At 38.9% G+C, this 26822-nt stretch overlaps 7 protein-coding genes across 11 annotated transcripts; 6 read left to right on the forward strand and 1 right to left on the reverse strand.

Annotated features, from left to right (window-relative positions):
* Positions 1-4422: 4422 nt before the first annotated feature.
* LOC148293290 (IAA-amino acid hydrolase ILR1-like 3) lies at positions 4423-8256 on the forward strand. 2 transcript variants are annotated; one of them, XM_021964108.2, is made up of 5 exons: positions 4423-4883; positions 5714-5839; positions 5919-6233; positions 7427-7555; positions 7840-8256. In XM_021964108.2, exons 1-5 carry the CDS (start codon positions 4446-4448, stop codon positions 8221-8223), a joined length of 1392 nt encoding a protein of 463 aa, XP_021819800.1. In that variant the 5' UTR covers positions 4423-4445; the 3' UTR covers positions 8224-8256. The 2 variants fall into 2 exon arrangements, with proteins under 2 accessions (XP_021819800.1, XP_021819809.1); XM_021964117.2 differs by having other exon boundaries at positions 4424-4883; positions 7843-8254.
* Positions 8257-8790: 534 nt separating this feature from the next.
* LOC110761607 (IAA-amino acid hydrolase ILR1-like 3) lies at positions 8791-11240 on the forward strand. The gene is made up of 5 exons (XM_021964136.2): positions 8791-9279; positions 9808-9933; positions 10053-10367; positions 10493-10621; positions 10792-11240. The coding sequence occupies exons 1-5, from the start codon at positions 8917-8919 to the stop codon at positions 11170-11172; spliced, it is 1314 nt and encodes a 437-aa protein (XP_021819828.1). The 5' UTR covers positions 8791-8916; the 3' UTR covers positions 11173-11240.
* Positions 11241-12224: 984 nt separating this feature from the next.
* LOC110761208 (IAA-amino acid hydrolase ILR1-like) lies at positions 12225-14345 on the forward strand. Its single transcript, XM_021963635.2, has 5 exons — positions 12225-12708; positions 12849-12974; positions 13126-13440; positions 13579-13707; positions 13815-14345. The coding sequence occupies exons 1-5, from the start codon at positions 12349-12351 to the stop codon at positions 14190-14192; spliced, it is 1308 nt and encodes a 435-aa protein (XP_021819327.1). The 5' UTR covers positions 12225-12348; the 3' UTR covers positions 14193-14345.
* Positions 14346-15311: 966 nt separating this feature from the next.
* Positions 15312-17677, forward strand: LOC110761225 (IAA-amino acid hydrolase ILR1). The gene is made up of 5 exons (XM_021963655.2): positions 15312-15710; positions 16082-16207; positions 16301-16615; positions 16853-16981; positions 17062-17677. The coding sequence occupies exons 1-5, from the start codon at positions 15354-15356 to the stop codon at positions 17440-17442; spliced, it is 1308 nt and encodes a 435-aa protein (XP_021819347.1). The 5' UTR covers positions 15312-15353; the 3' UTR covers positions 17443-17677.
* Positions 17678-17819: 142 nt separating this feature from the next.
* LOC110761234 (uncharacterized) lies at positions 17820-18840 on the forward strand. Of its 2 annotated transcripts, none has more exons than XM_021963667.2 (2): positions 17820-18502; positions 18724-18840. In XM_021963667.2, the coding sequence occupies exon 1, from the start codon at positions 18265-18267 to the stop codon at positions 18451-18453; it is 189 nt and encodes a 62-aa protein (XP_021819359.1). In that variant the 5' UTR covers positions 17820-18264; the 3' UTR covers positions 18454-18502; positions 18724-18840. The 2 variants fall into 2 exon arrangements, with proteins under 2 accessions (XP_021819359.1, XP_088112255.1); XM_088256129.1 differs by lacking the exon at positions 18724-18840 and having other exon boundaries at positions 17820-18096; positions 18229-18624.
* Positions 18841-19066: 226 nt separating this feature from the next.
* Positions 19067-21906, forward strand: LOC110761217 (bifunctional nitrilase/nitrile hydratase NIT4B-like). Of its 3 annotated transcripts, none has more exons than XM_088256127.1 (5): positions 19067-19538; positions 19896-20078; positions 20568-20861; positions 21121-21399; positions 21531-21906. In XM_088256127.1, exons 1-5 carry the CDS (start codon positions 19067-19069, stop codon positions 21698-21700), a joined length of 1398 nt encoding a protein of 465 aa, XP_088112253.1. In that variant the 3' UTR covers positions 21701-21906. The 3 variants fall into 3 exon arrangements, with proteins under 3 accessions (XP_088112253.1, XP_088112254.1, XP_021819336.1); XM_088256128.1 differs by having other exon boundaries at positions 21148-21399; XM_021963644.2 differs by having other exon boundaries at positions 19899-20078.
* A 697-nt stretch (positions 21907-22603) lies between these two features.
* Positions 22604-26003, reverse strand: LOC110761304 (golgin family A protein). The gene is made up of 3 exons (XM_021963755.2): positions 25068-26003; positions 24520-24642; positions 22604-24350 (listed from the first exon to the last, which is right to left on the reverse strand). The coding sequence occupies exons 1-3, from the start codon at positions 25560-25562 to the stop codon at positions 22923-22925; spliced, it is 2046 nt and encodes a 681-aa protein (XP_021819447.1). The 5' UTR covers positions 25563-26003; the 3' UTR covers positions 22604-22922.
* Positions 26004-26822: the final 819 nt, after the last annotated feature.

Genomic DNA, 26822 nt, shown 5'->3' on the forward strand with positions numbered 1-26822 from the left:
ATGTCAATGTAAACGCTTGACCTTTTGCTCCCACTTGCATCACGCCAAGAGGTCATTGATGTAAAATGAACGGTATATGCATGAATATTGAGTTGCACGTAAAGTAAATAAGACACAATATTTAACGAGGTTCGGCCATGCCTAGGTTCCTCGGAGAGCAACAGTAGTAACTTTTCACTATGTAGAATAATAAGGCTACATCTTTAGTGTTTACAATCTCATTGGCTCACTGATTTTTCTTTCTGCTCTCTCCTCTCACTCTTCCTCTTTCTTCCTTCTTTGTCGAGACTTTCTTTCTTTCTCACTTGGTGTGCTCTCATCTTTTTCTGGAGAGATCTATTTTCTACTAATGGAGGTGTCTATTTATAGGTCAAAATATTGGTTGTTCACTCACAAGCATTTGGCTTCACTCGAATGTTTGGCAGACAAGCATAATCATTATTCTTCAATGAATTAGGTAGTGGGCTCCACCATTATTGACTTTACAACAGTCATATAATATAGGGAGATTCACTATTATACCCAATATGGGAGCCCAAATTATAAAAATACCCTATATGAAATGGACTTTATAAACACACCCAAAGCTCATTTAAAACATAACAAAAAGGCTTTTAACTTCTTTTAAATTACAAAACTGCCATTGATTTCTTAAAACAAACCCAACCCCAAAACATATAAAAAAGCTCAAAACACTCAAAAGGGCATCAAAGTAATTTAATAATCAAAATTAAATTCAATAGTGCCAATTGTCATTTTTTGGATTTTTTTTGGGTTTTTTTTATAAAAATTAAATGGTTTAGGGTTTATTTATAGTTTGAGTGCTAAGAATGGGTATTTGACTAAATATCTCTATAATATATGCCTACAATCATAAGGCCATATAATATATGCCTACAATCAAATTTGCAAAGCCATTTGTAATTCGCTCTCCATTCCGATTTTAGTTTTGCTACCACCACTACTTGGACTTTGGTTTCCATCTCAACTTTGAGTGTAAACTTCGACTTGGACTTGGGATTTAAATTCCGACTTTGGATTTGGTTTCCAACCCGATTTGGACTTTGGCTGCCATCCTGACTTGGGGTTTGGTTTCCATCCTTGGACTCCACCCTTGGGCTTATCAACTCGACTTTGGGACTTCACCAACCTTGCATGACTCATCAACCCACCGCAAGCTCTCACTCTTTTGGCTAGATTTATTTAGGCTCCCACTCTTTTGGGTGGATATATATATTCTAACATAATCATGTTAATGTGGGGAAACACTTGTGTGAAACATGGATAACATTGTGAATCACCGTAAGCCATGCATGATAACTTTTCTACGTGGCAGTCTGTTATTGGTTGAGAATAGCAAAACAATATTATCTCCATTTCACACAAGTTTTTCTGCCAATATTAGTCTATATAAACTGTGCATATTAAAGAATGGTCACCCATGAATGAAACTCCTATTTTTGGTGAAGCAATTTGGTTGTGGATAAATTTGCAAACCTGGGTGTTCAAGACACTAGCTACCTTCTATGATGAACTAATTTTGTTTGATAATTACCAGAAAAATACACAAACATATCACATATGTTTACCAAGAAAAGATACACAAATATAAGCGCAAACAGATAATTATAAAACTTGATTAATTAAGCATGTTCTGCTAACCTTCTTGTGACTGCAGAGAGTACTGAGGAGAATGCTATTGTTGTAAAAGAGAAAGAGAAAGAGAAAGAGAACGAGAAAAAGATAGAGCAATGAAGAGTGATATATTTATCAATTCTAAAAAAGTAATTAATTAGTCATATGAGAGAGAGAGACCAGACCAAGTGACCCATCACCCACAATTGTAGAATCATGGCAAATATATATTTTTTTAAAGCGATGGTCCAAAATACTCTACGGAAATGAGGATAGTCTACTAGTGTAACCCACAGAATCATGGCACGTTCTAAGTAGATGTTATATGATCATCAAAAATTAAGGGGGTGTTCAACAGGTTAAGGTATATGGGAAGGGGTTATGCTAATTAACAGTTGGTTAATTAATTGGATCCATAAACAAATGGGTGGTTGGCTCTAATGTCCATATATAATAGGAACACGACTTTTTGTTTGGGCTAGGCCACCTGCATTACTATAATAAAACTAATTATCGATAATATCGATAATATCGTGATATGAACTTTCAAAAATTAAAGAAAACTCACTTCACGCATGCAGGTAGGGGTGACATTTTAGACCGAAAAACCGAAAAACCGCAAAAACCAACCGACAATTTACCGCAATGGAACCGCAATCGCGGGAAACCGAATTGCATTTGCGGTTGCGGTATTTGATTTTCAAAACTCGCGGTTACCGCAAACCGCGACTATATTTTTATTTAAAAAAATTATATAAGGAAATTGAACATATGACAACTTGTAAGTAATTAGTTTATTTATGCTCATGTTATTTATGCTTCTTCTTATAATAAAATGTACTAAACTTATGTTGTTTTATTTGTAGATAGCATTGGTGCTCAAACAACACAACGGGGTCCTTCAAATCCACTCACCACCACCAACACTTGAGTTTGTAACATTGGTGCATTGCATTTTCCTTTTAGTTTGTAACTTTAATTAACTTTGAATTGGATTTTTCCTTTGGGTTGTAACTTTAATTCATTTTGCATTGCATTTTCCTTTTGGTTTGTAACTTTAAAGGATTTGGAATTGGAATGCTTGAGAAGTTGAGGTTGTGAATGCTTGAGAAGTTTAATTTTAATTGGAATGCTTGGAATTGTAACTTTAATTTTCTTTAGGTTGTGAATGCTTGAGAAGTGGAGGAGGTTGTGAATTTATATATGCTTAAGAAGTTGAGGTTGTGAATTTATTTCTTTAGGTTGTAATTTATATTTTTGGGTTAAAGTATGCTTGAACTCAAAAGGCTTCAAAAGAAGTATCAAAATTAGGCCTAAAATGTGGAAGATTGGATTTTTATGACACAAAAAGAACTTGCGGTTTTAAACCGCTAATTCACGGTAACCGACTGCAATGCGGTAAACCACAAAAAGTGATCGGTTTGTGGTTTCAAAAATCACCATACCGCAAATAGTCAGTCGGTTTGCGGTTTGGGCAAAAATTCGCGGTTACCGAACCGCAACCACCCCTACATGCAGGGGTTCGAACCCCTTCCCATTCTAAGATCTATAACCACTTAACCACCACGTCAGTCATCACTTTGTGATAATAAGTTATAGAATTTATATTTATAATACTTCTGAGCTGTTTCTTAAAATAGAAATTAACATAATTACTTATTGTTTTATATTGTTAATCAGTTACTTAATTACTTAATATAATTTATTTATTTTCTATTTAATCCATTTAATGTTATTGATTATTTTATTATTCATTATAAGTACTTACATTACTAAATTCCCCTTCAAATTGTTGAGTAATTACTTAAATCTCTATAATTATTTTCTTTATTTACTATTTAATTCTTCCTTGGATAAATTTATTTATGTTCTTAGTTAATTTTCAATCTTCACTATTATTTTTTAAGCATGGTAAAGTGCCTAATTTTCATGAAAAATCAAGTTGGTTTACATCTTTAATTATTTTTCAATTTTTGATAAATAATAAATATAAGAACGTGTACCATGTCCAGTGAATAATGTGAAATAAGATTATTCATGTATCTTACCATGCAATTTATAAAGTGTAAAATATTGTACTAAAAAATGATAAATAAATTACTAGGGGGTGTTTAATTCTCTTTCATTAATTACTCCAAATTTTCTAAGTCACAGAGTTTGTCAGCTCGCAATATAATCAACTTAAATCACTCAAACCCACTATGCAATGCATTTCCTTCCAATTTTTTGTGTCAAAATAATAGATAATTGACTAAATAAACTTCTTCTAAAGTTTCATTAAAAATTTCCATATATTTATCACAATTTCCGTGGTTTTTATTCAATTTTTATCAATATCGATATTTTCCCGATATTTTCATCAATATTTTCGTGTTTTTGAACCACTGATATTTTCGAAACTATCGATATTTAAAACCTTGGTTTCATGTATACATCTTGAGAGCAGTTTTATATTACATAACAGGGTTCTAATAAGGACATTGCAGCCAACGAAACAAAAATATAATGAAGACAGACGTGGAATATTACCATCAAATCCTAGACACATGTTCTGTCGACATAGATATTAATCTCCCTAGTGCCATGAACACTTGTGGAATTCCAGCACATATGATATGGGTATCTTCTAGTTCTTGATTTTCTGACTATTGTCGAGTCGACTCACTCCACAAATCATTAATTTTCAATACAAACAAGAAAGTCATTGTCACAAATTACGCAATTCGTTTTTACTGTTCATATTCCTTTTTCGACCCATAAAAGGAAAAAAAATTTCGAATTGGCTGACCCAACAACAATACATATGTTGGATGATTAAAAGACTTACAAAAACAAGAACAAAATACAAATTATTGTGTTTTCCCATTTACATGGAGTGGCTGCGTCTGTTGTTGTTGTTGTTGTTGTTAACATCGTTAGCAATAACAAATCATGTTTCATGTTCATGTTCATGGGATTTGGAGGCTGGTCCGAGTTTGGAGCTGAGTCAACTAAGTCGGGAGCTGCTGGACTCGGCGAGGCAGCCCGAGTTCTTTGATTGGTTGAAAAGGGTTAGGAGGAGGATCCACGAGAACCCAGAGCTGGCCTTCGAGGAGCACGAGACGAGTCAACTCATTAGATCGGAGCTCGACTCGCTGGGGATCCAGTACACGTGGCCGGTGGCGGAGACTGGGTTGGTGGCTTCTATTGGCTCTGGGGCACAGCCATGGTTCGCTCTCAGGGCCGACATGGATGCTCTCCCAATTCAGGTTTGCCAATATCCTCTCTCTTGAAAAGAGAGAGAGAGAAAGTTGCAGAGGGAGAGATGAGAAAGCTGAGAAAGAGGAAGAGAGAGATTCGAACCCAAAAAAAAATGAGAGAAGAGAAAAAAAGGAAGAAAAAGAAAGGGGTGCATTTTTGCTCACCACTTTAACCATAGATGTACCATCACCATCATCCTCAATGCTTGACACGTGTCCAAAGACATAACTATAGTTAACTTTTGCTTTGTATTTATGGAATCATGATTACACATATGGATATGTGTCAAGCATTGAGGATGGTAGTGAGGGTGCACCTATGGTTAAAGTGGTGAGCAAAAATGCTCCCAAAAAGAAAGTATGCGTGTGAATTTTTTTAATTTTTTAATTGTTTTTAGCGATGGGAGGTGGAACACTTTTCTTTTCTTCCTGGATTTGAGAATTTTTTTAAGTTTTAATTTTGTTAACATAATATTAGTGAAACGTACAGCAAAAATAAAAAAAGATTTGATTGATAAAAACAAAAAATAGTGAAGGTGGGAGAAGTAAGGTTATTTAAGGTTATTTTATTTATTTTTTGTTTTGCTAAGTGGGGAGGTGGGGTGGTTCAGGTTGTTTCATTTTAAATTGTTCTAAAGATAATTCTAGTTTTTACATTGTTCTAAAGATAACTCTGTATTGATTGGGGTTTTGTTGATGATCATTCAGTGAATGTAGCATTATCAAGCGCATTTGTGGATTAAATTTAGTGAATGTAGCATTATCGAGGTCATTTGTTGAGTAAATTAAGCGAATGTAGCATTATCGAAATTTATTATATCGGGTTTTGGGTTTGTTAGGAATTGGTTGAATGGGAGCACAAGTCCAGGAACCTTGGAAAGATGCATGCTTGTGGGCATGATGCTCATGTAACAATGCTGCTTGGAGCAGCTAAGTTACTTCAGAGCAAAAGCAAAGAAATAAAGGTAACCCAATTGAAATATGCTCAAAGTATACCATTTATGCATTGCTTAAGGTTTTGCATATATTTGTACAATTTTATAGGGCACAATCAAGCTTGTTTTTCAACCTGGAGAAGAGGAACATGCAGGGGCTTACCATATGATAAAAGAGGGTGCTCTTGATAAGATTCAAGGCATTTTTGGGTTACATATTCAACCTCTAATGCCCGTTGGTACTATTGGTTCCAGGCCAGGTCCATTTCTTGCAGCCTCTGGTAGATTTTCAGTCACAATTCATGGAAAAGGTGGGCATGCTGCTTTTCCCCATTTGGCCACAGATCCAATTCTTGCTGCCTGCTCGGCCGTCCTTGCCCTTCAACAGCTTATTTCTAGAGAAACAGACCCTCTAGATGCCAGGGTATATAATATATGCATTTTCTCACTGGTTTTCTTGTTTGTTATGGTTAGTTTATACATGAACATTGTGTGAGAAGTAGAATTCTAAAATGGGGTATATTAGGGGCCGTTCGGTTAAGTTTTCAGCGCCCGTTTTCATTTTCTGAGAATGAAAACAAACCAAGAATCCGTATAAAACAGAAAACAGTGAGAATGTTTTCATAAAATGAAAACAACATAACGTGTACTTTGGAAAAACAGAAAAAATATGTTTTCATTCTCACAGAAAACAAACTCCTAAACCATAAACAGAAACCCACAACCCCATCACTCTACCCAGCAAAACAGAAACGAAACGAAAATCACACCAAAACATAAACCAAAATCAAACATACCACGGCCACGATTGTCAGACCATCATCATCTCAACCGCCATGACTCTGCCATTGCCACCAAACCTCACAGACCCAGTCCCCACATCACCACCACCTATCAAACCCAACCGACACCAACACCAACACCATGCCAATGGAATCACGACCAACACCCAATCGAACCCAATACACATCTCGCCACCTAGTAAAAAAGCAATCGACCCCTAGCACCTCCACCACCCATACCCAATCAAAGCATCACCATCGCCATCACCACCCAATTAAGGAGGGGGGAAGGGAGAGAGAGAGAGGTGGGTTGGTGGGATTCATGCCATGGAAGGAAGGAGTGGGTGCAGCGGCATGAAGAGATAGTAAAAAAGAGGGAAGGGAGAATGAAAGAGAAAGTAGAGGAAGAAAGAAAGGAATGGCCCGGAAAGGGAGAAGAAAAGAGAAAGGAGAGAGGAAGAAAGAAAAGGAAAAAAGAAGAAAAGAGGAAGAAAAAAAAAGAGATAAAAATAAATTTAACTTTTAAAAAACAATATAACTTTTTATTTGTCAAATTATACTTTTAAAAAAATGTTTTTTAGAACATAAATTAGCAAAAATATGCTTAAAAAATAACTCACATATTATTTTTATTATCAAATTGTACTACCAGACACGTTTTCATTGTTTTTGTTTTCTGAAGATGTTTTCCAATTAATCTACCAGACGCATTTTCATTTCCTGAAAATGCAAATTTGTTTCTTTGTTTTCATTCTCTGAAAATATTCTTAGAAAACACTCTCTGAAAACGTTACCAGACGGGCCCTTAGATTTTTTCGTTTCGGACCGATTATAGGTGGTTACTGTTGGGATGATTGAGGGTGGCCAAGCAGCAAATGTAATCCCAGAGACAGTGAGACTTAGAGGCACTTTTCGAAGCATGACTTCAGAAGGTCTAAACTACCTTCAGCAAAGGATTCAAGAGGTATAATCTGAGGTCTAATTTAATTTAATCCCGCCATATAATTGTTTTTACTTCAACAAAGCTGAGAAGTAACTGTTTAAGCTATGGTGGCAAAGAGCTATGACATGTTATGCACTTAGACAATCTGACATGTTATGTTGTTAGGATTTTCAGTTTAGACAACTGAACATGTTGTTAACTTATTATATGAGATGGAGCATAAATGCGTATATGATTGAGATGTTACGTTGTTAAAATTCTCAGTATAAACGATTGAGATGGAGCATAATTATGTATATGATTAGCAGGTCATAGAGATACAGGCTTCGGTGCACGGGTGCACAGCAACGGTAGACTTCATGCTGGAAAAAATGAAGCCCTATCCAGCAACAGTTAATGATGAAGCAATGTACAAACATGCAAAGAATGTGGGAGAAACTCTGCTTGGGGAACCAAATGTGAAGCTTGTTCCAATGTCTATGGGAGCAGAGGACTTCAGCTTTTACACAGAAAAAATGGCAGCTGCATTCTTCATGATTGGGACAAAGAACGAGACTTTGGACCCAAATACAATTTGGCATTCACCCAATTTGGTAATTGATGAGGAGGTTCTTCCAATAGGAGCTGCCCTTCATGCTGCTGTTGCAATTTCTTACTTAGATAATATTGATGCTGCTGTAACTTATTAGAAATCTTTTAACTAGTTTAGTACTGTTGTGTTTTTTTTTTTAAAAAAAAAATGCTTCCGTTATGCTGTGAGAATAATCAGCTATGAAATAAATCAGTTAGGTATTTGATAAATTGTATTTGGAAAAGTGTTGTGAGTAGTCAAAGTGTTTGGTAAAATTGTATCAAAAGTACTTTTAGTATACATAATGACCAAAAAGAAACAATTACTTCCTTTTTTTTTGCCAAAAAGGAAATCAACTTCTCTACATATGCTTATCCTTTTAAAAAAAAAAAAAAAAAATTGGCACTAGCATATGTAGAGAAGAAAAAAATAAAAATTTTAAAGGATAGAAGTTGATTTACAGTTTTCTTCTTACTAGTTGATATTAGAGATAATTATATAAAATATAAACTCTCATTATAGTTTAAACTATCGTTTATATACTATCAACTAATAGAGATCATTGATCCGAACTTATTTTATTGAAGCCGTTCATTACGCATTAGAATGTAACTCGGTCACAACAAACAAGAAAGTCTTTGTTAGTTTTGTTACTTTTAATATTCCTTTTTCGACCCCAAAAAAAAAGAGGTATATTTCAAACTGGACCAAACCCAACAACAATACATAGCTCAAAGACTCGCAAAATTTTCCAACCAAAAAGAAGACTCGCAATTTTTTTTTTTTTGGTTGCAAATTATTTCCGATTTGCATGGAGTGGCTCCGTGTGGTGTTGTTGTTATCAACGTTAGCAATAACAAATCATGTGTCATGTTCATGGGGTTTGGAGGCTGGTCCGAGTTGGGAGCTGAGTCAACTGAATCGGGGGCTGCTGGACTCGGCGAGGCAGCCGGAGTTCTTTGATTGGTTGAAAAGGGTTAGGAGGAGGATCCACGAGAATCCAGAGCTGGCCTTCGAGGAGCACGAGACGAGTCAACTCATTAGATCGGAACTCGACTCGCTCGGGATCCAGTACACGTGGCCGGTGGCCAAGACTGGGTTGGTGGCTTCTATTGGTTCTGGGTCGCAGCCATGGTTCGCTCTGAGGGCTGACATGGATGCTCTCCCAATTCAGGTTTGCCAATATTCTCTCTTCTTTCCTAGAAGGTCAACAACCCCACAACAAAGTACCCAAAAAAACCCAAAATTATCCAGTCACATTTCCCCAATGGACCCATAACCACTTGAGATGGAGAGAAATTCCTTTTTGCTATCCCCGTCAATAACGTAATGATACATTGGATAACTTTTCCATGTGTGATTATGTTATTGACTAGGAATAGCAAAATTCAAGTAAGTGTTTTTCTTGAGGAGGGCCAATGTGGTTCCCACCTAAGCACTCTGAATTGATTGGATACATTTGATCAGTATTTTGAGAATCAAAATGGGAGTGAAAGACTGTAGCTAACATTGCTAACAAATTTGTATTTGAATTTACTCCAATGCTAAACTTCATTATTTTCCGTCTTTTTCTTTGACATGTGTATGCACATTTGTGGAGCAAATTTAGTGAATGTAGCATTATCGAGCACATTTGTTCAGCAAATTTAGCGAATGTGGTAGCATTATCGAAATTGATTATATCGGGTTTCTTGTTTTTTAGGAATTGGTTGAGTGGGAGCACAAGAGCAAGAACTCTGGAAAGATGCATGCTTGTGGGCATGATGCTCATGTAACAATGCTGCTTGGAGCAGCTAAGTTACTTCAGAGCAAAAGCAAAGAAATAAAGGTAACCCAATTGAAATATATGCTCAAATCAGATATTTTCCTGTTGTTTTTTATTTTATATATATATACCATTTTATACATTGCTTAAGGTTTTTGCATATATTTGTACAATTTTTATAGGGCACAATCAAGCTTGTTTTTCAACCTGCAGAAGAGGGTCATGGAGGGGCTTACCATATGATAAAAGAGGGTGCTCTTGATAATATTCAAGGCATTTTTGGGTTACATATTCAACCTCTAATGCCCGTTGGTACTATTGGTTCCAGGCCAGGTCCAATTCTTGCAGGCTCTGGTAGATTTTCAGTCACAATTCATGGGAAAGGTGGGCATGCTGCATTTCCCCATTTGGCCACAGATCCAATTCTTGCTGCCTGCTCAGTCGTCATTGCCCTTCAACAGCTTATTTCTCGAGAAACAGACCCTCTAGAGGCCAGGGTATAAATTTTGCATTTTCTCGTTAGTTTTCTACTTTCTACTTTGTTATGGTTAATTTATACATGAACATTGTGTGAGAGGTAGTACTGTATATCGATTTCTTTTTCGTTTCGGACCCGTTATAGGTGGTCACTGTTGGGATGGTTGAGGGTGGCCAAGCAGGAAATGTGATCCCAGAGACAGTGAGACTTAGAGGCACTTTTCGAAGCATGTCTTCAGAAGGTCTATGCTACCTTCAGCAAAGGATTCAAGAGGTATAATCTGAGGTTTAATTTAATTTAAACCTGCAATATATAATTGTTTTTTACTCCAACAAAGATGGAGTTTTGACGTGTTACATTGTCAAACAGTTTGACATGTTATGTTGTTAGAATTCTTAGTTTAAACGATTGAGATGGAGCATAAATGTGTATATGATTGGCAGGTCATAGAGATGCAAGCTTCGGTGCACCGGTGCACGGCAACCGTAGACTTCATGCTGGAAAAAATGAGGCCCTATCCAGCCACAGTAAACGATGAAGCAATGTACAAACATGCAAAGAATGTTGGAGAAACTTTGCTTGGGGAACCAAATGTGAAGCTTCTCCCAATGTCTATGGGAGCAGAGGACTTCAGCTTTTACACAGAAAAAATGGCAGCTGCATTCTTCATGATTGGGACAAAGAACGAGACTTTGGACCCAAAAAGACTTTGGCATTCACCCTATTTGGTAATTGATGAGGAGGTTCTTCCAATAGGAGCTGCCCTTCATGCTGCTGTTGCAATTTCTTACTTGGATAATATTGATGCTGCTGTAACTCATTAGAAACTTTTAAATCTATTTCTGTGAATAACTCATAAATAATTGAAGTGGAGTTTTTTTTAAAAAGTCAATTAATTGAATTAGAGTTGGAGAAGCAAGCCAATCAACAACAACAATAAATAAAGATGAAGAAGCCAACGGGGTCTAGCCTAGAGGTCTCAAATTCGAACCCCCATAACACATTTGTAGTGTGTGTGAGAACAATCATAACACTATCGCTTGTTATATCCCAGGCTCTTGCTTTGAGTGTTTGCTGCTTTTCCTATGGTGCATTTGGGGGTTCGGGTTTGATGGAGTTGGTGATACTTGGATTGATGCAGAAATTGCAGAAATTGCTTTGCACTCCAAAAACCTGACTACTTTTGAAAATGCAGAAATTGCTTTGCCCTTCTTCTCAGACTCTGCTTAGCTTATGTAGGAAAAGATTCCAAATTTTCTACCTCACGGAGCTTATTTTCAAAATCTTCTTTATATCCTCATGTCTATTTTGTTTTATATGCTGGCCTCGTAGCAGTGTTCATAAATAGATATAAAACAAAAAATTAGGACCACAATTTTGTACTTCCTAGATCATCTATTTGTGGCAGGGCTCAGTTTTAAGACAAATTGGGCATTGCATTGGGTCTTAATTTTGTAATGGGTGCATGAATCACTGCATCATGGAGGCTCATTTCCTCGCACATAAACAGGCACATAGATGCTTAGTTACACAAGTCAAAAGAAATATCGAGATTCGACTAAGATTCGTAACGGATCGATGTAGACCACAAGGGTATTTGTAGCATATTTAAAATCACAATAACTTTGACATATATAGGGTACACCATAGATTATTTTTTATTTGAAGCCTATATTTTCTTTTAACCTGCACTTCTAAAATTGCTATTGTAATTAGATTTCTGTCTGCTATACTCGAAGTATTTCTGTATTTACGTATAAAGAGATTATTTGGACAAAAAAAAAAAAGGCCTTCTGGACTAGATAGTGTGACAATTACAAACAGAAACAACCCATTAACAAACAAACAAATGGAGCAGAAACTTTCAGACCAAAACAAAAGGCCAAAAATGGCAAGGAAAGTTTCAGGCCCAAAACTGTAAACCGAATACATTGCTTGAGGAGAAAAGCTTCATTCACTTTCAAATTTCACCAAAAAGCCAAAACTCTGTTCTTTCCACCATGGGGTTGATGCTCTTGTGCTTATTTTTGTCAACAATCTTGGGCCAGTCTCGTGCTCTGGAAGCTTCTGAGTCAGATCTCCCTAGTCAAGAGCTCGAGTTCTTGACTCGGGGACTCTTGGGGTCGGCTAAAGAGGCTGAGTTCTTTGAATGGATGAGAGGAGTGAGGAGGAGAATCCACCAGTACCCAGAGCTTGGATTTGAGGTGCACAGAACGAGTCAACTCGTCAGGTCCGAGCTTGACTTGCTTGGGATTGAGTACACGTGGCCTGTTGCCAAGACTGGTGTGGTGGCTTCTATTGGGTCTGGCTCCAAACCTGTTTTTGCTCTCAGGGCTGACATGGATGCCCTTCCACTTCAGGTTCTCTCTCCCTCTTTCTCTCTGCTATGAAACATTGACTTCTTGTTGACCAGAAAATGGAAACTGGGTACTGTTTTATATTTGGTTTTTTTTTTTTTTTGGGTCACTGATAAACAAAATGCACCCATTGAATTTGGAAGGAACAAGTAGAGTGGGAGTTCAAGAGCAAAATAGATGGCAAAATGCATGCTTGTGGTCATGATTCTCATGTGGCAATGTTGCTTGGTGCAGCCAAATTACTCCAAAGTAAAACAGACATATTAAAGGTACATATTCTCTTGTCACACTTACTGATAATAGCGTTTAGTCTCTATTTGAGCGAAGGAAGTTCCGAGTTCAAATCTCATGCAGGATGTAGATACCTTTTTAACAACAAACCCAAGTCATAAAATTTGATGTCTGTTTGATGCTTTGAAGGGAACTGTGAAGCTGATTTTTCAGCCCGGAGAAGAAGGTTATGCCGGAGCTTACCATATGTTACAGCATGGTGTTCTTAACGACGTTGATGCCTTCTTCTTTATACATGTTACGCCATCACTACGCACTGGTGTGATTGCTTCAAGGCCTGGTCCAATGCTGGCTGGTGCTGGCCTCTTTTCAGCCACAATCAGAGGAAAAGGTGGACATGCAGCTGCCCCACATAAGAACAAGGACTCAATTCTAGCAGCAGCATCCGCTGTGGTGGCCCTTCAACAGATTGTATCAAGAGAAACAAATCCTCTTGAGGCCAGAGTAATCTTTTCTCCTCCCCCTTTTAATGAAATTTGATTAAGCATATAATTTCACATGTTTTAATTTTCATATTCAAAACCAGTGACAGGAAGAGCCCATAATTCCATTCTTGGTACATTTGAACTATCAATTATGTAGGTGGTGACAGTTGGGTTCTTAAAGGGAGGTGAAGCAGGAAATGTGATCCCTGAATCTGTGAAATTTGGGGGAACTTTTAGGAGCTTGACTAATGAAGGCCTCACCTATCTCCAAAAAAGGATCAAGGAGGTAAAATAGGCAATCACTCTATGACCATGAATTTCCTCCATTACAATTTTCAATCGAATAAAGTACCAATTTTCAGTCGGAGTGACCTAACCGAAAAAGTATTGCAGGTCATAGAACTGCAGGCAGCCGTGCATCGATGTGAAGGTACAGTGGACTTCATGGAAGACACACCATTGCCTTATCCTGTAATGATCAACGACGAACCGTTGTATGAGCATGTGAAGAAAGTTGGAGAGGCCCTGCTTGGGGAACCTAATGTGGAGCTTTGCCCAGTGATAATGGGGGCAGAGGATTTCAGCTTCTACTCAAAGGAGTCTGCTGCAACAATTTTTGTGCTTGGAATAAAGAACGAGAGTCTCAAATCAGATCAGCCATTGCACACATCTCACTTTGTCATTGATGAAGAGGCTCTTTCTATAGGAGCAGCTCTCAATGCTGCTGTGGCAATCTCTTACTCGGATACACATGTTGTTCGGACTCATTAAGACCTTGAATTTTGGTTTTCATTCAAAATCCATCAATGTAAATTGGCCTCTGAGTATCAAATAGAAAACATTTTGGATTTGTAGAAACTAAAAGCTTGAATGTGCCAGAATTACATTGAAAATTAATGAGACACCCTGTATATTGATTACTAATGGAACAGCCCATGAAGTTATCTACGCCAATAAATTGTAGTAATGATGCTTGAACTATACTGCAATTTGCATTTTCATCATTGAATTCCAGTAATAGTTGTTGTAGTCCTTCAACTTGAACTCAAGTTGCACCAATTTTTCTTTCCATCAACTCTGTTAGTGTTTTTGTCAAACTTAGGGGCAAATGACGAATTTCACAGATAACAAGGACGAAAATCCAAACCAAGGTATAATTGAGTGACAATAGCTACAATTTAGTCTTTCTTTTTTTAAATACAACTAAAGGGGATTGAGCGCTTAACTTAACTTAATCCTCACTCATTTTCCCGACTCTCTCACCATTTGAGCTTAACATAAAAGCTCTCAAATCAATAACTTAATTCCTTGCTAGATCAGCATCTACCGTTCGGTCAGTACGAAGTTCAAGATTTCAATCATCTGTTAAAGCAGAGAATGACCTTCCTCTTCCATGACTTTTTAATGCTATTTCTCACCTTAACCAAGCAATTTTGAAGGGCATCTCAAAAAGTTTATCTCAGATTGGTTAATGCATGTAAGTAGGGTTTTCTATTGCCTCCCTATGACATGACCTTATTGAAAGCAAATCCTACCACTAGCTATTAAACACCAAAAATGTCAGTATCAATGTCACCCCTATTTTGCTCCATTACTTTACCAAGAGTTATTCTTCTTCTTTTTTTATCTGAACCAAGAATTATTCTTCTGCTTTCAAATTTGATCATTCATAGTAAACCAGCACTTCAAACTGACATATCAACCACATAAAAATAAAATGTTTTCCATTTTTGGCTAAACCAGCACTTTAATTGACATATCAACCACTCCAAAATAAAATGGTTTCCATTTTTGGGTAAATGCAGCTACTTAGTAATGAAAAGAACACAACTTTCTCAGGCACGTGTGCAAATCTGACCTACCCCTCTACTTGATCTCAATCTTAAAAGAGGCACACATTGTGTTTTTGGAATCTCAGAAGATATTTTTCAAATGGGTTTCAATTTCACTTTCTCCTTGTGCTTCTTGTTATCACTAAAAGCTGCACTCTTTCATCAAACTTGGGCTGAATATGGATCAGAGCTCGAGTTCTTGACTCGGGAGTTGCTGGAAGCGGCAAGAGATCTCGAGTTCTTTGAATGGATGAGAGGGTTGAGGAGGAGAATTCACCAGCACCCTGAGCTGGGATTTGAGGAGCACAGGACGAGTGAACTCGTCAGGTCCGAGCTTGACTCACTGGGAATTGAGTACAAGTGGCCTGTAGCCAAAACTGGGGTGGTGGCTTCTATTGGCTCTGGCGCTAAGCCTGTCTTTGCTCTTAGAGCTGACATGGATGCCCTCCCTCTGCAGGTTCTCTCTCTCTCTCTCTCTCTCTCTCTCTCTCTCTCTCTCTCTCTCTCTCTCTCTCTCGTACACAGAGTTGCCATAATTCTACTGCTTCATATCTTCAATCACTGTGCTAAGCAACCCACAAAGTAGGTCTCAACCTTACATTCTGAAAAAGTTGACATCCATTATAAAAGTATGCATGAGAATGTGATATGGAGCAGTTCATCATATGTGCTTATAATAGTATGATATTTAGCCAAGTGTCACATTTGGGTCAACTTAGTTCCTCATGATTGCGTTTTATGATGAACTCCCTTTCGCAGTAGTAATTTTTAAGTAGCTGCTACTATTGATGCCTGATTCCTTGAAACCAATCTTATTTTGTTTGGAAGGAATTGGTAGACTGGGAATACAAGAGCAAGATTGATGGGAAGATGCATGCTTGTGGTCATGATTCTCATGTAGCAATGCTACTTGGAGCAGCCAAGTTGCTTCAGGACAAAAGAGATATGTTGAAGGTAGATGAAAATCTATATCTTATGTTATGTTTAACAGCCAAAAAACTACCAATCTACTTCTGCAGGTCCTAATATTTCAACATGTTATTGAAGGGAACTGTGAAACTAGTTTTCCAGCCTGGAGAGGAGGGTTATGCCGGTGCTTACCATATGTTACAAGATGGTGTTTTAAATGATATTGATGCCATCTTGAGTTTACATGTTTTGCCATCAGTGCCTACTGGTGCTGTAGCTTCGAGGCGTGGTCCAATACTTGCTGGTGTAGGGCTCTTCTCAGCTACAATACAAGGGCAAGGAGGGCATGGAGCATCCCCTCATCAGACAAGGGACCCAATTCTTGCAGCAGCCTTGACAACCCTTGCTCTCCAACAGATTGTGTCTCGAGAGACGGATCCGCTTGAATCCAGAGTACACTCTTAATTGCTTCCTCTTTTTCTGCAAATTTTTCTAAGACATTGAAATTCAGTTAAAAGCTTTTCATAAATGAGTTGACTACTATTGATGGTTTCGAACCAGTCAATACAATGGTTGACATTAGCCGTGATACAAGCCGAATAAAAAGTAGAATGAGGGCTGTCATTGGCTTTAGCATCTTTCCAGCAATTGACAACCAATAATTCTGATCCATCATCTTGTATCTTGTAGGTGGTAACAGTAGGGTATCTACAGGGAGGTCAAGCACTAAATGTGATCCCAGACAGTGTGAAACTTGGGGGAACTTTTAGGAGCTTGACTTCTGAGGGCCTCTCATACCTCAAAGAAAGGATTAAAGAGGTATACATGCCCTCCTTGTCCAAAGATTTTAAACGGATATTCAATCTAAGTAGGTTTCACTAAATACATTCCACTTACAGATCATAGAGCAACAAGCAGCTGTGCATCGTTGTACTGCGCTGGTGGACTTCATGGAGGACAGACCACTGCCTCATCCACCAATGACTAATAATGACGCGCTGTATGAACATGTGAAGAACGTCGGTGAGGTCCTTCTTGGGAAACCTAATGTGCAGCTTCTGCCACTGACAATGGGTTCGGAGGATTTCAGCTTCTTCTCGGAGAAGACTGCTGCTGCAATCTTTGTTGTTGGGATAAAGAATGAGACTCTGAAATCAGACCGAGACTTGCACTCGCCCTACTTTTTTATCGATGAAGAGGCTCTTCCAATAGGAGCAGCACTTCATACTGCAGCTGCAATCTCATACTTGGATGGCCATGATGATGTTAACACTCAGTAGGAACATGGTTCGCTCTACAATTCTAGAAATAAGAACAATAAAGATATTATAAAATAATAAAAAATTTTAAGAAAATGAATGCTGCAAATCCCGTCTTACTAAAGCACAAATGCAGTACTCATATCACTTGGTGATTGTGCTTGTGTGTAGCCTTACTTGGATAGCCATGGTGCTAAGACAGAGTAGGAGCGTTGTTCTATTTTCACTTTAAAAAATATGTAGCCTTAAACTCTTATACTTTCTCTAAGCACTCAGAAGTCAGAAGGAGAGAGAAAATTGACACACATAAAGCGCCAGCCATATCTAAACACAACATCTAATCACTAAAATTTGTTAATCAAACTCCAACTCCATAATGTAGACGTCAGAGAACATTGTCTGTCATCTGCATAAACTCTAGGCATTGCATCAAGAGAGTTAGCAAGAAACTCAGCCTTTTGAACTAATCCAACTGCGACCGCTTATCTTTTTAATTCCCTACTCTTCCATTTCTCTGCGGCATCTGATCAAACAGCCTGTGGGCCTCAACCAAATCCCCAACACTCGCATGCCCAGTGAGCAAAGTCGCGATTGAGGGCAAAAACGAACTGGGTAAGCTCTTGGGTGAAGCTAACGATGAGCAGAAGAGGATGGTAGGCATGAGATTGAAAAAAGGTTTGTGCTTTGCATGGCTTTGAAATCTCTTCTTCCTCGTTAGGATTTTCGTCGCACACAGACACAGAGCCTTCTCACCTGACGACATGTCGTTTTGTCCTCTCCTTATTCGCTGGTATAAATATATTAAAGAGACGCCGAAAACCGAAACACAAGAGAGAGATATATATGGCGGTGTGGTCGTATCCACCGACGCCCAAGCAGCTGGCGGTGACGGCGTGCTGTTTCGTGACGGGGGTGGCGCTGTTCGCCGTCGGAGCTCATCTTTCACTGGCCAACGTGGGCCCACAACAGGACCGGGTCAAGGCGCGCAGGAATTTCGTCAAAGACCGACTAAGAAAGCTCCTGGATGATTAATTGGTTTGATGCTTTTCAAGCATTGAATTTTGTTCCTTTTTGTCTCACAGTTGAGTAAGAAATGTTATGTTGTCAAGTTGTTAATTTCAACTCTTGATTAAGTGATGTTTTTTTGTTTTAAGTTACTTATGATCACCAAATGTCAATTCAACCAGCTGTTTGTTTGAGAAAGATGTCTCTGGTTCTTTTTTATGAATGCATCTCACCTAATTGCATTTGGTCCATTGATGGAAAAACATCCTTGTTGATATCAATCTTTCCATAGTTCAGATGTTCTTTAAAAACAGTCGAAAAAGATGCAAACTTGCACCTTTCATCTTCATCTTGGCCAAAAGCAAAAGGGAGAAAGGACTTGACCAGACCAGGCACTAGATTTCTTGCAAGATTAATGACATGTTCATGTAACTGACGTGGCAAAATGCAATCTTTTTTCAATTTTGTTTTCTCTATAAAATGATGAGGAGCAGTGGAAAAGACAGACACTTTACTATTTGAACTTCCTCAAAAACCAAAGAGAAACGCAAAGCTCTTGTCCTTTGCCCATAAGTCGTCTGCTCAGCCACATTACATGCATTAAGCCACTGCACCAACCAAAAGCAGAGAGAAAATTCAAATGGAGATCAATCAAACCTTACCCACCAACACACTCGCCATCACAGACTCACCAGAGAACCCTTCTTTACAAACTCAACCGCCACAACAACAAGAGCAGCAGCAGCAGCTAAAACGGCGTCGTTACATTGACAAGCATTCCACAGTGAACGGCCGTCACAGGCGGGTCAGAATACCCGTGACCTGTTGCCCCGGTATTTTCCGGCTGACCCACGAACTGGGTCACCGATCCGACGGCGACACCATCCAGTGGCTCCTCTCCCAGGTCCGACCCGAACTCGTCCTCCCTCCACAACCCAACAACAGGACCCGTCGGCTTCCACCCGACCCGGTTCCCCAACCCAATTGCAGATACCCGGGTGCAGCAGAAGATGGGATGGATCACAAGGCAGTGGCTCGTCTTCCGAGCCTCACTGTGAGGGCTACTGTGGTTCAAGCGTCCACTGTGTTCTTCGACACTCTAGCGACTCTAGGTAGCCACTTTGCCTAACTCTCTCAAATGAGTTGCTTTTGTTTTCATACATGGGGTCTTGTAGAGGTTTCTGGGGTTTATGGGATGCTTAAGATCTTTGTTTTCTTTATATTCCATGATTTGGTTAAGTGGGACCAGGATTTGTGGGTCAAAATATGTTCTTTCTGTATGAAGATTGGGAGATTAAGGGCCCACCACCCTCCTCCTTCCTTAAGATTGTGGACCTGAGGTTTTGTTATGTACTCTGGGACCTAGTCCTTGTAGGCCATTGCAAGTTCATATTATATTTTTTGATCCCCAAATATTTTAATTTCCCAACCATTTACAATTTGGGTTTCTGTCATTTGTGGGTTGTTAGCAGATAAAGCAGAGAGACTAGTTGCTGGTGCAGCTGCATATGGATCGCAATTGGTTGTGTTTCCTGAAGCATTTGTTGGTGGTTATCCCCGTGGTTTGATGTTTGATTCTGCAACCGCAACTCTTTCGCCGGAGGAGAAGCAGGCCTTTGAGAAGTACTATGCCTCAGCCATTGTTGTGCCTGGTCAGATTCCTTCCACAGAAGATGAAGTTTTCGTTTGAATGTGGTCTTCTGCATCATATTACCTTCTTGATTGTTCTGAATGTTAGTACGTGTAACATTTAGAATTGTTGATAAATCTTTCCCTCTATGTTTAGAAGTTCTCGGAACAATTTCTAGCTGGTTTATATCAAGTTTCTGGGAATCAAAAATGTTGGTATATACTTTGTAAGAAGTTAAGAACTATTGTAAATCTTTTCTCAGATGCATATAGCTGTTTGTACCTTTATATGTGATTGTCTTGGCCCCCGGCTAAAGTTGGAAGCTTGTGTAAATTTAGCTTTATGATAAACTATTGATTTGTTTTATCTAGTCAAACTCTTTGAATTTTCAGTTTTATGATAAATCATTGATTTACTTTATCTGTGACTGTTGAAATTCTATGTCATACATATAATACATTCTATCTTTTTTATTTGAATAATGAAGTTATCTTTGGTGTTTGATATGCAGGTCCTGAAGTGGACAGGCTAGCAAAAATTGCAAGTAAATATAAAGTTCACTTAGTAATGGGAGTAGTGGAGAGAGTTGGATTCTATCTCTGTAGCACAGTGTTATTTTTCGATTCATTTGGCCGGTATCTTGGAAAACATCCCAAGCTGCTACCACTGGCTTCAGAATCTCCAGTATGGTGTTCTGGAGCAAAATTGCCACTGTCTGTGTATGACACTGAAATTGGGAGAATAGGTGGCCTTGTTTGTTGGGACAACAGAATGCCAGATCTAAGAACTCAATTATATGCCAAAGGTAAATATGCTATCATACATGCTACTTAAAGAAACAGTCTTGCTTAGTGTTTTCAACTTTTCAACCAAAATCACCATGACCATCCAACATAAGAAAAGGTTCCACTCATCTGCCGCAGTCATGGTCATGATTTCAATTCCACTAGTTACTTTATCACCTTTAGAATACTAGGATTGTTTTCTTTAACATGGGACTCACTGGAATTTTAGTCCAAGAGTTCTTGGTTTCTGATCTTAGTTTCTTGCCCCTATATCATTAGGCATTGAAATATATTGTGCACCCACAGCTGAAGCAAGGGAGATTTGGCGCTCAACCATGACCCATATTGCCCTAGAAGGTGGCTGCTTCGTTCTATCTGCAAACCAGTTCTGCAGACGAAAAGACTATCCACTGCCACTGGAATGTGTTTCTGGAGATTCAAATGATGCGACATCCTTGGATATCATATGTGCTGGTGGGAGTGTCATTGTTTCCCCATCAGGAACCATATTGGCTGGACCTAATTACCAAGGAGAATCCCTTATCTCAGCTGATCTAGGTATGAACAATTTGTTTCAGAAACATGTAAATCACAGTTAGGATGATATGCAAACAGCTATCTCTCTCTCCCTCACACACACACACACACACAGTTGAGATGATATCTAAACTACTATTTGATGTTCTTAGATCTTGTAGAGATTGCTCGAGCAAAACTAGAATTTGGCGGAGTTGGGCTTGGGCACAACGCAGGGCCAAATGCTGTTGGTTGGAGGAGGACGAGCATACCGAATCCCGATTTGTTTGCTGCAACCGTGAAAACAGAAGTTTCTGATCATGCAAATGTGTTGTATGCATGACTCTAAGTCTACCTTGTAGTGCCCGGACTCTAACTACTAATGTAGACTCTGCTTGAAAATAGCCACCTTAATCTACTAGAACTAGGAAGTATCTTGTAGTAAGCTTTTGAACTTAGTGAGTGTTGTAGCCATGTAAATATTTTTCTCCACTTCATGCCTACCTATTAGATTATATTGTATAGTTGATCAGATGTTGGTTAGATTAATTTGAAGTTGTAACGACTCACGATCTTTTTTGCTCTGAATTTTGGCAGCTCGTGATCGAATCGGCCTCCCAAGCTGTATCACAATTTAAATTCATCCAAACAAAAACAAAAACAAAAACAAAAAAAACCATTTACATATTAGCATGAATTGTACAATGTGCAATGGCCTCCTCCACCTCCATGCATTATACATATTGACCTTGACCATTCCTAGATTTAAATAAGCTCATAATATAATATGAACAAATATTCTAGACTGCATTCCCCCCCTTGCGTTGCGTGTTTTTCGAATTAAATACTTAGTAAATCTAATCCATAATTGCATTAAATTGATTATAAAAGCCTTGGACGATTACATAGCTTTAATAAATTCAACCCTGAATTAAATACTTGGTAAATCTAATCCATATTTGCATTAAATTGATTATAAAAACCTTGGACGATTACACAGCTTTAATAAATTCAATGGGTTTCTCATTTCACAGTCAAAGTACCCCTGGAGGATGTGTGCATTTCAGCTGTCACTGCACTATTATAATGCTGTTGGGTGTTGGCTAATTATATGTTTGTTGGCTCATCCTTAGTAATCATACACAAAATTGAAAAGTTAGCCCCAAAAAACAACAAATGGCAAATGCATATAAGAGAAGAAAAAAAACCGAAGGACGAAAATTGAAAAGGAAATAACAAAAAGAGGAAGAAAAAAACAACAGCAAATATATAATATTTCTAGTATAAATTGAGACATACATGATACATACTAGAAGCTTTTGTACAGGACAAGCTCGCTAGATTATCACAGCTTTCTTCGAAAAATCTACAAAACAAGCATTTCAAGAGAGAATGGTCTAGCACAAAATCAGCAGAGATTGCTGCAACTTAGCAGCACCTGGTGATCACAAGCCAAAAGCATCGATGAGCCAAATCGTTTTCCACCAGCCTGGGCTTTTACAAAACCACCGTGGCAAAACAAAAGGCTCTGACTATGGCAAGGCATTGGCAAAAAAGAGAAATTTTCACCGTTTAGACCTTCTGCCATTCAGGCCTTCGCCTCTAGCTTCCCCTAGCCTGGACTTTGAACCATTGCCTTGCGCACTGGGAGGCCTATCTTGAAATGTACCAGTAGGATCCCGTGAAGGCCATGGCTGCCCCCATTGCCGTGTTGGACTAGCATGAACTCTAGCCGGTCCAAGCCTAGAACCAGACAACATTTGGTCCCTAAGACCCTTTGATGATTTATACCCTTGCATTTCGTCTCCGCGACCTTTTCCTTGCTCTTGTCTTTGCCTCTCCAGTTCAGGAAATCTCTCCCAATCTATCCCATCTCCTGAATTTTGGAGCTTTTCAGCTTGCATACCCCATTCCACTCCATCTGATACGCTTCTTTGCAAAGAAGTGCTTCTTCTTGGTGGCTTCCCAGATGTAGACTTCCTCCCTTTGATTTCTTCAACATCAAGTGCAGCCCACCTTGGATCACGAGCAGCTCCAGAAGCATGAATCAAGTTGTAGCTTCTGTTGTTGTTGCCCATGCTTAACTCTATGGAATGAAGATCACTTTCAGCAGAATCCTCTTCACATTCTATTCCATCTTCTACTTCTCCTCCATCCTCATCTTTTTCATCATCCTGATGGGAACCAAGATGAGCTCTGCTTAGATACGCAGAAATTTCTTCATCATTCAGATGAGCTGAACCACGTCCCTTTTCTTTGGTTCTCTTACTTCCCATAAAAGCTTCAAGTTGACTCCTCAATATATCAACAGCTGCATTCTTCTCCTCAAGCTGATGTTTTGCCTCTGAGAGTTTCACTTGAGCTCTCTCTTCACGCAACACATCTGCAAACTGCATCATCTCCCTTTCCTTCTCAACATCTTCCCGAACTTTTGAAGACTCCCTCTTCACTTCCTCTGCTTCAGATTTATCTTCATCAATGTCCCTGGCTAATTCATCACATACTTGTTCCATTATCTCTCTAGTTCTCTTCTCACTCTCAAGTTCTTTCACCGCCTTAACAAGAGAGGCTTTTGTCTCTGCCAGTTCTTTCCCAAGTTTCTTATTCAAGCTTTCAGACCTTCTTCTCAGTTTCCTCTCTACCTCAAGTTCACCTGCAACAGCCTCAATAGCAGCCTCAACAACTTTGTGCTCTTTGCTTTTCCAAGCTGCCTTTTCTTCAGCAAAACACTTCATGAGGTAGTTGATCTCATTCTGGTCTGCGCGTTGTTCTTGGATAAGCTGATTGACCTGTAAACGAGCCCTCTCCAGCTCAGCATGTAAGGCTGAGATGAGGGCCATGCTTGATGAAGGCCGATCTTCATTACCCCAAATGCGGTTGATAATTTTCAGTAGCTCTTTAGACGTGGTCAAAGCATTGCTAACATCCTTCAAACGAGTCTTGACTCCAACAGTGGAAGCAGTAGGAGTCTGGGCCCTAGATCTAGTCTCAACCTGTATAACAAAAAGATGAGAACAATAGTATCATCTAATAATAATACCATCTGATACAATTTAATAAGAAACAAAAATCTCTAGTTATGACAACTTTGACATGTTAAGAAAAGAGCAAGAGGAAAGCAAGGTCCTTTAAAAGAACCAAGTAGATCATTGACCAATGTACCTCCATTAAGCTGCCATTGCGATGAGAATCCAACATTCCAGCATGGTGGTCTGTGAGCCTGAGCCTCTGTGAAATGGAGGGCGTCCTTCGATGGAAACTACCAGTTCCAGATCTGTCCGTCCTCTACAAAATGAGAATGCATAACAGGTAAAATTAAGGGCAATTTCTCCACCAATGCCTAATTGATGGTGACAAATAACAGGTACAATCAGACTTGCATTGATCAGGGGAATGTATCACATCATTTTAGAATGGGACACCTACAAAACTCCAAATTTAACAAAACCTAACAATCAACCAACTATCTAACCACAACATTAACTTCTCAATTCAATTCTATTAATTAATAGTTCAGAAAAAAAAAACGCAAGCTTGCTGAAAAAATGTATGTTTGATGAGACGTAAAAACCCAAAGAGCAACTTAAAAACAGAAACTTTAAGCTAAACCCAACACACAACAAGTGACATAGCACAAAGTCTACAAACTACATCAGATTACCGCAAATTCTCACCAACCAAACAAAACACGAAGCAAAGAGAAAACCCACCTCGGAAACAGGACTATGAGACGGATCGGAGAGATGGGGAGGCAGAGAACCCGAGTGCGCCGATCTCGCGATCCTTTCTCTCTCTCTGGCCTTACTATTCATAATCTCCATCTTCCTCAGCCTCCTCTCGTCCGACGACCCTTCCCTCACTCTCGGAGACGGCATGTCGTTCATTTCCCAGAGCGTGGCGGCGAGCTTCCTGGCAGACACCGGCGCTTGCTGCTTGGACCTGCCGGCGCCGTTCTGGGAGGAGGCGGCGTAGTTGGGGGAGTCCATGGCTCGCAATGCCGACGCGGTAGGTGACCTGGAGCTCATGAGCTTCCATGTGGGCACGGGCGTACTGGATCCGCCCCTCTTGCCCACCAGTATCGCCCTCTTGAATCTGTAGTTTTGAATGATCGAAGACGACGAAGAAGCTGACGACGAGCACCCTCGCTTTCTTATTTTGCCAGGGATCAGCAGGTCCATGCCCAAGCCTTTGTTCTGCCTCGGCATTTTCACTTTTTCGAAAACCAAAAATCAAAATCAAAAAAGAAAATGGAAAAAAAAATTGAAGTTGGTAGATTTGGGTTCAGGGCGTGATGAAACGCACCGTCTGGTTCATGGTGGGAATGAGAGGAAAACGAGGAGTGAAACCCTAGAAACTTATAAGAGGAGGGAGAGAGAGAGAGAGAGAGAGAGAGAGAGAGAGAGAGAGAGAGAGGTTCGATGGCTCCCACTTAGCTCAAGTTCCAGATTTGTTCAGTACAGAGACAGAGTGTTAAGCTTGTGCAGGGGACTTTCTCCTGTAAAGGGGCTAAAGAGGAAAGGGAAGGTGGAAGGCGCGGGAATGATTGGGTGAGGCCGAGATCAGATGAGACTGAAACCGCGGCGTGTAGTTATTGAGCGGCGTTGATCGGGCTTTTCTTTTCCTGGGTTTTAATATTTCGACCAATCGTGTGGCTGTGGTTTCGCTCTACTTGTTTTAAAATTTGAAGTGTATTAGCGAAAATTGGGTGGATTTTTGGATTTTTAAGCTTTGGAGTTCCTTCAACAACCAAAAACAAAAAAACCAAAAAAACTTTGGGGTTCCTAGAGTTTGAATAAATAAATAAACCCAGCAAGCATTTTCCACTTGGACAAAATTCCGTCCACTTCGGTTGTTTTAGGAAAAAATTTCCTTTCAAAGAAAAAAGTTCGGAATAAAATTTCTTTATCCATGAGTAATGTATACCCATTTGAATTTGAGATTTCTTCCATTATTGGGAAAAATAAAATCATTAGACCAAAGGGTACTAAGACAACCGTGCATTGGCCTCGAGTTGAGTTAGGGCGTAATTTACTAATTTTAATCTCTAGAATCTTTGTTAAAAGATGTTTATCTCATCTAACATTCCAAAGGAGGTACAATTTAGAGGCAAAAAATAGTACCAGATCAGCAATTAGTGTTAAAAAAAAAATTGGTGTTTCAGATGAATTTTTTTGTTTGTTTGACTGGAAGATTGTTGTTTAGATTTTGATTGCTTGCCATTGAATTTTAACATCATTATTGCAATTTTCAAGGCTGAATTTGACATGAAGCGTAACGCAACTTTAAATAATGACTCAAGTGCAATGATTTTCAATTGTGTGCAATTCAAATTTCACCCCACTTCTACCAGTTCACCTTTTCAAACAAATAATATTTTTTTTTTATGCAATAAGGAAAAGGTAAAGATTCCTCCTTCGATCACTGCAGAACTTCAAACTTTGCCGGTCAATTATATATATATTTTT

The sequence above is a fragment of the Prunus avium genome, chromosome 7 (genome assembly GCF_965620075.1).
Source record: "Prunus avium chromosome 7, drPruAviu1.hap1.1, whole genome shotgun sequence".
NCBI classification, from domain to species: Eukaryota; Viridiplantae; Streptophyta; class Magnoliopsida; order Rosales; family Rosaceae; genus Prunus; species Prunus avium.

Excerpts from the sequence above, each read along its gene's own strand:
- LOC148293290 (XM_021964108.2), top strand. The coding sequence starts at position 4,446 with ATGATTAAAAGACTTACAAAAACAAGAACAAAATACAAATTATTGTGT. Across the intron at positions 6,234-7,426 it reads CAGACCCTCTAGATGCCAGG|GTGGTTACTGTTGGGATGAT; the intron begins GTATATAATATA and ends GACCGATTATAG. Across the intron at positions 7,556-7,839 it reads TTCAGCAAAGGATTCAAGAG|CAGGTCATAGAGATACAGGC; the intron begins GTATAATCTGAG and ends GTATATGATTAG.
- LOC110761607 (XM_021964136.2), top strand. The coding sequence starts at position 8,917 with ATGGAGTGGCTCCGTGTGGTGTTGTTGTTATCAACGTTAGCAATAACA. Across the intron at positions 9,280-9,807 it reads TGGATGCTCTCCCAATTCAG|GAATTGGTTGAGTGGGAGCA; the intron begins GTTTGCCAATAT and ends CTTGTTTTTTAG. Across the intron at positions 9,934-10,052 it reads GCAAAAGCAAAGAAATAAAG|GGCACAATCAAGCTTGTTTT; the intron begins GTAACCCAATTG and ends CAATTTTTATAG.
- LOC110761208 (XM_021963635.2), top strand. The coding sequence starts at position 12,349 with ATGGGGTTGATGCTCTTGTGCTTATTTTTGTCAACAATCTTGGGCCAG. Across the intron at positions 12,709-12,848 it reads TGGATGCCCTTCCACTTCAG|GAACAAGTAGAGTGGGAGTT; the intron begins GTTCTCTCTCCC and ends TGAATTTGGAAG. Across the intron at positions 12,975-13,125 it reads GTAAAACAGACATATTAAAG|GGAACTGTGAAGCTGATTTT; the intron begins GTACATATTCTC and ends GATGCTTTGAAG.
- LOC110761225 (XM_021963655.2), top strand. The coding sequence starts at position 15,354 with ATGGGTTTCAATTTCACTTTCTCCTTGTGCTTCTTGTTATCACTAAAA. Across the intron at positions 15,711-16,081 it reads TGGATGCCCTCCCTCTGCAG|GAATTGGTAGACTGGGAATA; the intron begins GTTCTCTCTCTC and ends TTTGTTTGGAAG. Across the intron at positions 16,208-16,300 it reads ACAAAAGAGATATGTTGAAG|GGAACTGTGAAACTAGTTTT; the intron begins GTAGATGAAAAT and ends ATGTTATTGAAG.
- LOC110761234 (XM_021963667.2), top strand. The coding sequence starts at position 18,265 with ATGGCGGTGTGGTCGTATCCACCGACGCCCAAGCAGCTGGCGGTGACG.
- LOC110761217 (XM_088256127.1), top strand. The coding sequence starts at position 19,067 with ATGGAGATCAATCAAACCTTACCCACCAACACACTCGCCATCACAGAC. Across the intron at positions 19,539-19,895 it reads CGACACTCTAGCGACTCTAG|CAGATAAAGCAGAGAGACTA; the intron begins GTAGCCACTTTG and ends GTGGGTTGTTAG. Across the intron at positions 20,862-21,120 it reads AACTCAATTATATGCCAAAG|GCATTGAAATATATTGTGCA; the intron begins GTAAATATGCTA and ends CTATATCATTAG.
- LOC110761304 (XM_021963755.2), bottom strand. The coding sequence starts at position 25,562 with ATGCCGAGGCAGAACAAAGGCTTGGGCATGGACCTGCTGATCCCTGGC. Across the intron at positions 24,643-25,067 it reads CTCATAGTCCTGTTTCCGAG|AGGACGGACAGATCTGGAAC; the intron begins GTGGGTTTTCTC and ends CTCATTTTGTAG. Across the intron at positions 24,351-24,519 it reads GCAATGGCAGCTTAATGGAG|GTTGAGACTAGATCTAGGGC; the intron begins GTACATTGGTCA and ends TTTGTTATACAG.